Raw genomic sequence first — 13,058 nt, forward strand, 5'->3', positions numbered from 1 at the left:
AGCTGCTAGATAGCATGGCACTTTTGGGGTTAAGGAGCGCCGGCCAAGCCCGGGCCGTTGGCAGCGGGGGTTGATGTTCTGCTATCGATCATCTGTAATAATGACGCAGGGAGCGACTCGGCGTGTAATTAGCCTCCCAAAATAACGTGGCAGGCTGTACTGCCTGACCCTTAAGGGCCGTGAGCAACGTTGTAGGAAAACACTTTAGCACAACAGTAGAAGTCCACCTGAGGGCCAGGTAGAACATGCCTGGAACGTGGAAGGGGAGCTAGCTAGATGGTGTAGATGCTAGTTAGGTGGGTGGAAAGATGGATGAGTGGTTGCTTTCTTGGAATAAAGGATAGATACATACATCCATGATCAATAGACACTAGTGGACAACCGGATGGTTGGTTGGATGGTAGCTTGACGGGTAGGTTGGTGGGTTGACCGGAAAGATGGAAGGGGGGATAGAAGCATGCCTAGCGGGGTTGGTTGGCTGCTTGATTGGTAGGATGGCTGGTGGATGAAGGGCTAGAGTTGGTTGGTTGAATGGAGGGGTCGGTAGGGGAGCAGGTAGATGGTTGCTTAATTGGAAAGATGGGTTGGTAGCTAGACCAATGGGTAGATTGGAATGATGGTAAGGTGGGGAAATAGAATGGTAGAACGTTGCTGAGTGGGAAGGATGGATAGATCAAGCAGTAGACTGATGGTTGGTCGTATGGATGGATGGGTAGATGGATGGGTAGACGGTTGGGTAGACGTGGGCCAATGGCCGGACAGATGAGTAGACGGAAAGACGGTCGGTTGAATGAGCGACGGCGAGAGCTCGGCCGGTTGTCAGGACGGACGGTAGATGGAATGAAGAACGTTACGTACACAAAGTAAATAGCGAAATAAGAGTATTAGTCACACGGCTGCATTCTCCCTGCGCTCCACCACTGGCATGCGTCCATCCATCTCTAAAAACATCTGCTGTTTGCTTCTGTGGCTGGCACGATTGTTTGCTGGTGATTTGTAATGTAAATACGCAGCCGCGTATTAGAGCCCCTGGAAGCGCACAAACAAACACGCGGGCGCACACGCACACGGCATTGGGATAGCAGCTGCCGGTAATTGTTGCCTGGCCTCTGCTCCCTCTGCTCCACCCGAGCCAAGCGACTAAACCATGGACTTCCAGGGGGTAACGTCTACACGACATCCAATAATAATCCAGCACGTTAGCCATGCCTCCAGAAAGCAACTGCTAGAAGACAACCTGGGGCATGTGTGCGTTTGAAGGAAATCGGTAAAGTTTGTCAACTTTTTACCAACGGGGTTGTGTGGATCAACGGCCTATGGCGTTGTCACGGCAACATCATGAAAACAAACCACGTCCATCAGAAGAGTTGCTCTCCTACGGTATATAGTATATATATATATATATATTCAGATACCATATACAGTAAACCTCGGATATATCGGATTCAATTGTTCCCACTGGTTTTGTCCGATATAAGCGAAATCCGTTATATGCGTATACCGGAAAATGTCTGTTTTATGCACATATCGGATTTATATCCGGTATATGCATAAATCGGATTTTATCCGTTATAAAAAGGCACTTCCTTGACTATGTTTCCAATGTACCTGGACGCGCAGGCAATGCTGCAAACGCTGCAAATGACGTCGTATAGCGGCCTGTCACCATTCGGCGAATCGGAGCGCCACGATGCGGCCATCCGATATATGCGAGGGAAATTTAATGGAAATGCATTGGAACGGGACTGGAGATTTTGTCTGAAATAGGCGAAATCCGTTATAAAAAAATCCGATATATGCAATGAATTTTTATTGGAAATGCATTACAGAAAAATTGTTATCTGTCCGTTGTGAGCGAATTTCCGATATATCCGAGTCCGATATATCCGAGGTTTACTGTAGTTCAGGTACCATATACCGTATAATTCAGGTACCATATACCGTATAGTTCGGATACCATCCCGAGACGCCATTGGATTCGGGTCAACGCTTCCATAACTTGCTGCAGACATGAATATTACATTAGAAGTACAAGTGTATCAAAGTGTCAATCTATAGTATTTTCTAATCTTGAAAGGGCACATCATGTCAAGACAGGCGGGGCCCCCCAACCCCCGGGTGGAGCCATACCTTCGGGTTCAATGATAAAACATGTATTTCAAGGGATATCAATTTTGGGAATATTCCAAAAATAATACAGTTAGAAATCCCCCAGTTTTGCATGCTTAATGCAAGCAGTGCCGGTCCTTGAAGGCAACATGTAACAGACTACTACGCTGGATGTTTGGCCTTATATTTGTGGTACTATGTGGGAATGCACCAAGGTAAGATTTGATGAGCTGATTGAGCGCTAACGTACATTTGATGTCCAGGCTGGTGCTGGTGGATGATGGCTCCGTGTTCATTGGGTCATTTTCATTGTTGTTCCTGTCTTAGTTTTGTACGGTACATCATCGATTAGATCAACGGGATGGCTGTAATGTAAGTATGCTTTGCGGGCTAACGGTCTGCTAATGCTATCTCCATCCGTTGTGGTCTTCAGTCAGGCCAAGCTACGGAGAATGTGCACCAATCCCATGGCCGGAAGCCCAAGATGGAGCTTTTAGTGGATTCATGGCTGATTCTTATCCATCCGGGAGCCCACGCATGCAGCCGCACCTTTTGCCTGTCAAAGCGGATATTTGGTCGCATCAATCCGTCTTTCTCGGCGAACTCACGGCAGCTTTCCTACGACTGCATGACTTTCATGACAGCGGCTGCCATTTCCTTTCCTTCCAGTTATATTTAGCAGCAACAGTTGAGAAAGTTTCCGCTTGCAGCGAGCGTGTGTACTTCAGGTGAGATGTGTATTTTCCATGGTCAACCGCAACAAACTGTACACCAGCAGCACAATGCTGCACCTTTTCTGAAGCATCTTTTCTTTCTCACCGGAAACTGTGAGCCGTACGCAAGGGGTGCAAGTTCTCTTCTCTCGTCTTCTAAGACGGCAGGTCTTCCCACAGCAGGATGCAACTTTGATACTGGCATTTGTTGGAACGCAGTACTATTGTACTAAGGTACACCGGAGATACGCAAATATTTCAACTTCTTAAATAGTCTTTGCAAATACTCTTTTGTAATCATAGGACTTTATTCCCATATTACAGTATTCCATCTTTGTACCCTTTTCTTTGTTTCTCATGATATTACAACTTTCATTTCTCTACGCTACTAAATGATATTATTTTTCCTCCAAATCCTACATTTGATTTCCAAATTGCAATATTTTTATCTCATCAGGATATTCGTACAACTCTGTATATTTCTATGATATTTCAATATTTCTATGCTACTAAAACCATCATGTGACAAGTTGAAATGGAAACTTTATTTTGGCCAAATTACTGCAATATTTTGATGATCAAATTTTCCACAAATAAACGTTCTGCTTTTTTTAATCTGCTTATCCTCACCGGGGTCTAGGCGATATGCTGGAGCCTATCCCAGCTGTCCTGCAGATCTTTCATAGTCTTACTGAGAAAAATAACGTCTGTCTTTGACGTGAACTCTTCACTGCCAAAAGACGTCCATACCCGTCTTGGGCGTTTTCCACGGGAGCTACAGGTCTCCAGTCTTAGTCAGGACAAGGACCAGCTAGGACACACATCAGCAGAATGACCCCGACCCTGGTCACATGACCAACCGTCGCCGGGAAGAATTCATGCTACGCAATCACGTTAGCGATCTAGCCGAATAAAAAACAAGTGAAAAAGGTCAGGGAGAGTCGGCAGGAGCAGGAAGTGAAGAAGGATGAGATGGGCGTGGGGCGCTGTAAAGGTGCCAGGCGGCTCCTTCATCATCCTCTGCCTCTTTTGAACCCCCCCCCCCCCCCCCCCACCACCACTTTAAATCACATGTTTCTTTTGGTGCCGCACTTCCTGCCCGCCCACCTCTTCCATTTCATGTGCATGCAGCGTACCCCCCTCCCCCCCCATGCTACCTTTTACACACGTCACACTTGCTCCAGTTTTTCATGCGAGCCTAAAGTAGAGGCTGCCCCCACACCTTCACCCACACGTCAACACACTGACGGACTGGCAGTCCTTCTTTCCTGCACAACAACAAACATAAATGCTGTCATACGCCTGCCTGGCCACTAGTTGGCGATGAACACTCAACTGTTAATTACAATATGTATAAGGGTGTATATGACCAATATATGACGCGAATAGTACTGTTAGTCATGTCATTAGGTCGGAGGTCTGCATGGGCCCTGTCAGCTGTGTCAAGGTATACCACCATATGGAAACACCACGCTATGGTAACACCACGCTATGGTAACACCACGCTATGGTAACACCCCGCTATGGTAACACCACGCCTTCCAAAGCGCTGCAATAGTCCGTCGTAGCATCCTACGTTACGACACAAACTGGACATCAGGGTGGAAAAGCTTCTAAAGCCATTTTGAAAGCTTTGGGACTCCAGCCGACCACAGTGAGAGCCATTTACACAAATGGCCAGAACATGGAACAGTGCTGGAGCCTATCCCCGCTGATGAAGGGAGGTGTACACACGAGGCTGGTCACCAGTATCATTTTTAATATTACTGTCATCCATCCATCCATCATCCACCCATCCATCCATCCTCCATCCATCCATTTTCTGGACCGCTTATTCTAACGAGGGCCACGGGCATGCTGGACTCCATTTTTTAAAATAAATAAGACACTTAATGTTCCTTGCTGAACGTACAGAATTTGTTTTCAATTTTGACAGAAAATGTCTTATTTTTGTATGTGAAATATAAAATGATATTTGTCTATGATCCATCAATACAGGGTCGATATAGTAACACTAAATATTGATGATATAGCGTACCATACAGTACAATACGCACACGCATGGCTGACATTCAAAGTGTCATGACGCGGGCTGTGATGCTAACGCTAACGCTAACATCGTGGTTCTCTTGTGTGTGAGCCGCATGAAAGAGGCCGTGCGTGATCATGTGATCCCAGCGTGATGGCAGCCATGTGTGGCGGCCGGCTTCATGCGGCCGCCGAGGCTCCGGCTGGTCTGCAGGGCGAGGAGGAGGAGGCTATTTTTAAACGCCGCTATTTTAATAACACACGGCGGAGTGATGAGGATGATGTTGACCTTGTGGGCGTGGAGGGCGGGGCCACGAGACCAGCCTTCCTTTCATCAAAAGTTGATGACTTTTGACTTGAAGTAGAAATCTGCCGAAGATGTGATGTCACTGCTGGATGGGATGCTTTGACGGTCCCGTCACCATGGGAACCAGCAACCAACCAATAACTTCACGTACCTCATCTCACCAACGTCTTTGCTGTTATGTCATTGGCTTCCTCCGTCGCTTTACTTCTCACTTTTTGAAATATTGCCGTGTGTCATTATTGTTATTGTTGTACTTGTAGTTACTGGACTTATGAATACATGATGACATTTTATTCTGGATAATACAGTAAACCTCGGATATATCGGACTCAGATATATCGGAAATTCGCTCACAACAGACAGATAAAAAAGAACCAATTTTTCTGTAATGCATTTCCAATAAAAATTCATTGCATATATCGGATTTTTTATAACGGATTTCGCCTATTTCGGACAAAATCTCCAGTCCCGTTCCAATGCATTTCCATTAAATTTCCCTCGCATATATCGGATGGCCGCATCGTGGCGCTCCGATTCGCCGAATCGTGACAGGCCGCTATACGACGTCATTTGCAGCGTTGCCTGCGCGTCCAGGTACATTGGAAACATAGTCAAGGAAGTGCCTTTTTATATCGGATAAAATCTGATTTACGCATATACCGGATATAAATCCAACATATGCGTGAAACGGACATTTTCCGGTATACGCATATAACGGATTTCGCTTATATCGGACAAAACCAGTGGGAACAATTGAATCCGATATATCCGAGGTTTACTGTAATTCCATAATAAATCATTAACATAATAACCTTTTTGCCAAATAAAAATGCAAATTAAGGTGTTTCACTTTTTAACTAGTTAAATAAACAAAACCCACAGAAATCATACTGTATTTATTATTATTATTATTATTAAAATGAAGAAATGGACTTCTGCATATGTCAGTAAACATGTTTGTTTTCCAATCATCAGTTCCAAAAATATATTGCAGGGAAATAACCCAAAGGCATTTTATTTATCATTGTTATTCATAAAAAAAAAACATGTCATTTTTATGGATTCTAAAATAAGATATGTCATTAGATACATATTTCGTTGGCCTTTTGAAAGATTCATAAATAAATCCATGAAAAATGTATTGCAGAAAAAAGAAGCCAGTGTGGAGAAAAGGCCTTCAAATTTTCTCAGCAGCGTATTGTACGTATTGGATGGTACTGTCACGCACACACACGCACACACACACACACACACACAGAGCAGTGTGTGTGTGTGAGTGTGACTACTATATGCGTAAACAAGTGTAGAAAAGCGGCAAAGGCAGTCAAAGGTCAGCATGGCGAGGTGAGTGGAGTACTGATGTCGCTGCTTTATGATGGCTGATATGATAACTGATATAATATCATATCGCCCTTATGACGGCTGATATGATATCATATCATCCTTATGATGACTGATATGATACCACGACCCCGATAGTCCAAATGGTTCCCCTCCTCCAAACGGTCCAACCTCCTCATCCAGCATCATCTAACTGCGTAGAACTTTCCATAGAAGGAGAAGGAATGCAGGTGTACCTAATGAAGCGGCCGTATTTGCAGGTCTAAAGGAGATAAGAGTCCCCTCCTAACACGCCGACACCTGTTTGCTCCTCCCCTTTCTTCCGGGAGCAGAATGAGCGGATGAATAATTACAGGTATAAACACCCGCCGGCGCCTCAAGGGGGCTTTTTTTCCTCCTCTATCCTCTTTTCATATTCCTGGAAGGACTTCTTTTCGGGAGATAGTGCCAAGTTCCCCTCCACGAGCGTTCCCGGACCACCCGCCACTTCAAAGCCGAGCCACGCTCATTTCCGACTTCACCTCGTCACGCGCTTATCTCGCCAGCTCGCTGTGTTTACCTCACGGCTCCGTTTACACGTGCCGTCTTTTTCACCACGCGCGCATCCTCCCAGTGACACGCTTGGCGTCCGCCTACCCGAGGCCGCACGCCGCGGCGCCGTCACCTGCACCGCGCTTCTAAAGAGGAAGAGTGCGTTGTGGTGGAATCATCTTCCTGTCCACGTTCTGCTGGTTAACGATTCGTAGTTATTTGCCGTGTCAAGACGAGACAAGTTTAATTCATCTTTACAAGCAAGTTGGTGAAATCTGGCGAAAGCCGACGAAAGCCAACGAAAGCCAACGAAAGCCAACGAAAGCCAACGAAAGCCGACTAGTGGAAGGACAAATTACAAACTGGCTTCTACGCTGGACGCAAACGTCTCTTCTGGCCAAAGCCCATTTTCTTGGTGGCTTTTGGAATCCAGGGGGCAGCGGTCCTTATCGCAGTCAGTCAGAGGCCCCAGCGTGGCTCTTCATGGGGCGGGGGTCGGGATTACAGACGGTATTGTCACCATTGTTGACTAAGTCACCCCCGCCGCCCCCTTCGACGCCCTCAAACAAAAAGGGAAGAGAAGGAAGCGGAAAGATCCCAGAAAGGAGGAGGGGGACGTGAGGACGACACGTGGAACCCTGAACGGCCACGCCCACGCGGCGTGCACGCCAGGGGGGCAGCTGGCAAACAAACGACACGGGACAGCAAGGGGGCGTTCCTTGACCCCCGCACCGTCCTTCCGAAAAACAACATTTAACGTTTAATATTTAACGTTTATCACCTCAGTCGGCTGAAGGGGAAAATCAGCTCAACATAATCAAGAGAGGAAAGGTGGAATCCAACCAGAAAAGTCATTCAAGTCGGAATGCTGGGGGGGGGGGGGGGGGGGGTATGAAAGAATGAAGGGAATAAAGCCCCCCAGCATTTTTTTCTTGCTATCAAACGATGTATTATATACACGCTCGTCTTCGCATAGAAATTAGAACAGGCGACGCCACTTTGTGCCCCTGAGAAACAAGGCCCCTGGTCTGCCGAAGAATAAGAAGATGTAGCAGGAGGGATGACTTTGGCGAGTATTCAGCCCCTCTATTTCCTTTTTCTGGATTTTCTGGTCAACAATCTGCTAATCCCTGTGCCCCGATACCAGAGAATAACCGGAGTTGTCTTGTCCCTACGGACTTCCACCTTCCTTAGACGATTAGCAGGACCCCGGTTCATTTCCTTCTGGTCACAATTTGTGACGAACGTAGCACAGAATCATACAATGAAAGCACATGCACGAACAGCAAGGCTGAAACAGGAAGTGGACTTACCGTGGGCGAAACAGAGCTGTTGGGGAGGTAGTGGTCCGGCAGCATCAGGAAGGGGTAGCCGGGGTAGCCCGGCGTCTTGTACACGCCGCCGTCTTGCTGCTTTGATGCTGCGGAACACACACCCAACCACCGCGTCAGCAGCTTGACATGTCCAGTGGTCACATGATGCTCGGGAGACACGCTATCTGACTCCGCTTATCCGAGACCTTCCTGGCCTTGGCTACAACTGTGCTCTTCCAGTTCCTCACTATGTTCCTCACAGTGGAACCTGACAGCTGGAAGCTCTCAGCTAGCTTTGGTGTCCTCCCCTAGACCATGATGTTGAACAATCTCTGCTCTCGGGTCATGTGACAGTTGTTTAGAGGCTAGCATGGTGCTAATCTGACTGTGGATGATGGCCAACATTCCAAGAACTTTTCCTTCAAGTTGAAATATATGGAATATTTGAAAAAAAGAGCAAAGTTGCTACTAGTAATAGTCTTTTCCACGTACGTACAGGAACATAGATATTTTATTATTTCATAATATGATGTTGTTGGGACAACATCATATTTGAAATATATGCAACTTCTTAGCATATTTACAAATATTAAAGTTGCATCCTTTTATTTGTTTAATTTATTTGCACTTTCATTTGTCACAATGTGGCCCTCGCTGGGAGACCTTTGTTTTTGTTGAGCTGTGTGAGAAATTTCAAGTGATTTTGTGCCTTTGCCAGAAAGTCTACAGCTCAGGCAAGACATTCTGGGTTAAAGTTCCGGTTCAATCGTATTTGACCTTTATGCTACTTAAATTGACTTCATTTTCTTCATAATATCATCTTCATAATATCATCATATTATTTCCCAACTTTCTTTTCAAGGAAAAGGTTCTTCTCCTCATTAAAACTTCATTCCCATAATATGCTCACTTTTTTTTCTTTTTTAGGGTTAGTGCAAAAAAGTAATTTTTAGTCATATTTTAAAAATGGCATTATTCATCATCCTAATATTCCAGGTTTATTTTCTCCTGAGAATAAACAAATATTTGGACTTTTCCCCCATAATTTTCTATTTTTGTTGGTTATTTAGCTTTCTTGTTCAATTCTATTTTCCCAGCATGCTGTGGGCGGAAAAACAGACGAGGGCCGCCAATGGCCCCCAGACCGGTGTTTGGGGAAAGTGCATTTTTGGTCATGGCAAGTCCGATGGTCCACCAGCCTCCTGGAGCCTCCTGGAGGCTGCGTGTTGGTTCCTGGCCGACTAGGAAGCAAAGACCCTGCGGAGCGCCGCTCGGCTTGTTTGCCATCAGTGGCCCGAGTGACTCCGACACAAAGTATGAGCACCTTGTCTCCGCCTCCTTTGGTTGAAGCGGCAGTGTGAAGTTCTCTCGGAGGTGAAATCATATCTACTCCTACTTTAATGGTTGGTCAGTAGAAGAACAACGAACGCATCCACGGTCGATGTTTTAGAAACTCATAAAGAATCTTCTAAGATGCTCCTTGTAAGACCGGAGACATCCGTGGCCAGCTAGACGGCCGCGTTCCCAACCGCAGCTGGGATCTGAGATGGATACATGGAGGATGAGAAGCAGGTGGTGTCGCCGTTCTAACATGGCCGCCGCCATCGCTTCCAAAAGTGAATAAAGATCACCTCCTTGCTCATTAGAAGCTGCGAGGATCACCAGAAGACCTCCACTAGCGCCTCACACGGTCTGCTAGGACAGCAGCTCAGGCTCCTCCACGCTGATGCTTGCACGCTGTCATCAAACACGACGCTAGCACGCCAACGCGTCGCCAAACTTTTGCCAATGGCTGTCAATATTTGCGGAAGAAGAGGATTCCTGCACGCGTGGCATCCATATTTCAGGAATGATACTATTGATACTATCACTTGGCATATAGTAGTAGTATTAGTAGTAGTAGTACTATATTAGATCTCAGTGCCATCTATGACTGGATCATGTGGCCCAATGAAATGGATGCGTTCAGTGACATCTCCACTGGCTTTACGGCCATCAAGAGTTTGGGGAGGAAGAAAAGACAACAAACATGATGGACATTTTTTGCAGCGGGCGCGGAGAAGTCTTTGAAGCAAATACTTTGGAGTACTTTGCTGTGTTCCGTGCGACGCTCAAGTATCGTGATAGGTACTTCTTGGATAGTGACTTAGTTTCTGACTTAGTTTCTTCTTACCGCCGTCCAGTTGTTTGTTGAAGTTCCTCTGCTCGGCGGGCTGTCCTCGCCGGAGCGCCTGGAGAGCCGAGAGGATGTTGTTTAAAGTGTGCGAAGGAGAAGGAGAAGAAGGAGAAGAAGGAGAAGAAGAAGAAGAAGAAGAAGAAGAAGGAGAAACTCACCGAGGCGCCAGCAGCACCAGCGGGGTTCTGATGGATCTCGGACTCGTTGACCAGAGAAGACTTGAGGTCGGCCAGGTCTCTCTCGGTGAAGGCGCTCTCCTGGATCTTCTCCTCCTGCTCGCCTTCGTCTTTGAAGGCGATCATCTCGTCGGTGGCGCCCAGGTCGTCCCCCCCATGTTGAGGCATGTCCGCGAAGACGGCAGGCAACTCCGGCAAACTTGCTAGAACTACACTAATGTCCGCTTTTGTCCTCACCGGAAGAAGACAAAGTAGTGCGCGTGGAGGAGGACTGCCGATGATGATGATGACGATGACGACGATGTCCTCTGAAAGACGGAGCGGGACAACGCCGCCAGCCCCCACATCAAAGGGCGCCGCCACGGTGATTGACAGGTCCGATGACTCGTGTGTGGAGGGGAGGGGTGAAGGGGGTGTGATTGTTTGCAAGCTCTTAAAGAGACAGCACCCACAATATGCTCCCTATTTTTATTCATCACTACCAGTATTACCAACTTTATTATTCATCACCACCAATATAACCAACATTATTATTATTAATCACCACCAATATTACCAACATTATTATTCATCACCACCAATATAACCAACATTATTATTATTAATCACCACCAATATTACCAACATTATTATTCATCACTACCAATATTGCCAACGTTATTGTTCATCACCACCAATATTACCAATATTATTCATCACTACCAATACTATCAATATTATTGTATTAGCATAACATAAATAGCCATAATGTTGGAAAAAAGCATGTTTTACATTTACAGTTAAATGTAATTATGATGGTGTCTGACGTCTTTCGGTTCCATGGTATCCCCATCCACGTGGTCTCACATGGGGGTCTGCGGTTTGAGAAGCATCCTGCATCATCTAGCACCATTTAGCATCATCTCGCATCATCTAGCATCATCTAGCCTTTCTCTGGCTATCAGCCTCAAACGGCCAGCTGGCCACGAACTAGGATCCATCGGCTATGTCTTCTTTTAGTATCTTAGTCCTTTTGGACGCCATGCGGAAGGAGGCCAGGTGGGAAGTCACCCAGCACAAGACAGCAACCAGGAAGCACAGGAAGATGCCAAGCTGAAAAATGCCAGCAGGAAGATGCCAGGCAGGAAGAGGCCAGGCAGGAAGACGCCAGGCAGGAAGAGTCTAGACAGGAAGAGGCCAGGCAGGAAGAGGCCAGGCAGGAAGACGCCAGGCAGGAAGAGGCCAGGCAGGAAGACGCCAGGCAGGAAGAGGCCAGGCAGGAAGACGCCATGCAGGAAGAGGCTAGACAGGAAGAGGCCAGGCAGGAAGACGCCAGGCAGGAAGACATCAGGAAGGAAGAAGTCAGGCAGGAACAGGCTGGCAGGAAGAGGCCAGGCAGGAAGACGTCAGGCAGGAAGACGTCAGGAAGGAAGACGCCGGGCAGGAAGAGGCCAGGCAGGAAGAGGCCAGGCAGGAAGACGCCAGGCAGGAAGACGCCAGGCAGGAAGAGGCCAGGCAGGAAGACGCCAGGCAGGAAGAGGCCAGGCAGGAAGACGCCAGGCAGGAAGAGGCTAGACAGGAAGAGGCCAGGCAGGAAGACGCCAGGCAGGAAGACGCCAGGCAGGAAGACGCCAGGCAGGAAGACATCAGGCAGGAAGACGTGAGGAAGGAAGACGTCAGGCAGGAACAGGCTGGCAGGAAGAGGCCAGGCAGGAAGACGTCAGGCAGGAAGACGTCAGGCAGGAAGACGTCAGGAAGGAAGACGCCGGGCAGGAAGAGGCCAGGCAGGAAGAGGCCAGGCAGGAAGACGCCAGGCAGGAAGACGCCAGGCAGGAAGAGGCCAGGCAGGAAGAGGCCAGGCAGGAAGAGGCCAGGCAGGAAGAGGCTAGACAGGAAGAGGCCAGGCAGGAAGACGCCAGGCAGGAAGAGGCCAGGCAGGAAGACGCCAGGCAGGAAGACATCAGGAAGGAAGACGTCAGGCAGGAAGACGTCAGGCAGGAAGACACCAGGAAGTAAGACGCCAGGCAGGAAGACGTCAGGCAGGAACAGGCTGGCAGGAAGAGGCCAGGCAGGAAGAGGCTAGACAGGAAGAGGCCAGGCAGGAAGACGTCAGGCAGGAACAGGCTGGCAGGAAGAGGCCAGGCAGGAAGAGGCCAGACAGGAAGAGGCCAGGCAGGAAGACGTCAGGCAGGAACAGGCTGGCAGGAAGAGGCCAGGCAGGAAGAGGCTAGACAGGAAGAGGCCAGGCAGGAAGACGTCAGGCAGGAACAGGCTGGCAGGAAGAGGCCAGGCAGGAAGAGGCCAGACAGGAAGAGGCCAGGCAGGAAGACGCCAGGCAGGAAGAGGCCAGACAGGAAGAGGCCAGGCAGGAAGACGCCAGCCAGG

The 13,058-nt window shown here is 47.9% G+C and overlaps 1 protein-coding gene across 8 annotated transcripts in view; it reads right to left on the reverse strand.

Moving 5' to 3' along the window:
- Positions 1-11,845, reverse strand: part of tcf7 (transcription factor 7) — a 27,329-nt gene extending 15,484 nt beyond the window's left edge. For 3 of the 8 annotated variants that reach the window (XM_058086995.1, XM_058086994.1, XM_058086996.1), the window contains exons 1-3: positions 10,677-11,843; positions 10,516-10,573; positions 8,343-8,449 (exon numbers count right to left, since the gene is read on the reverse strand). In XM_058086995.1, the coding sequence (XP_057942978.1) occupies positions 8,343-8,449; positions 10,516-10,573; positions 10,677-10,862 (351 nt within the window). In that variant the 5' untranslated portion in view covers positions 10,863-11,843. Of the gene's footprint in view, positions 1-8,342; positions 8,450-10,515; positions 10,574-10,676 lie in introns of all 8 variants that reach the window. The other 5 variants (XM_058086993.1, XM_058086992.1, XM_058086998.1 and 2 more) reach the window with 4 other exon arrangements.
- Between the last annotated feature and the right edge of the window lie 1,213 nt (positions 11,846-13,058).

This window comes from Doryrhamphus excisus, chromosome 11 (genome assembly GCF_030265055.1).
Source record: "Doryrhamphus excisus isolate RoL2022-K1 chromosome 11, RoL_Dexc_1.0, whole genome shotgun sequence".
NCBI classification, from domain to species: Eukaryota; Metazoa; Chordata; class Actinopteri; order Syngnathiformes; family Syngnathidae; genus Doryrhamphus; species Doryrhamphus excisus.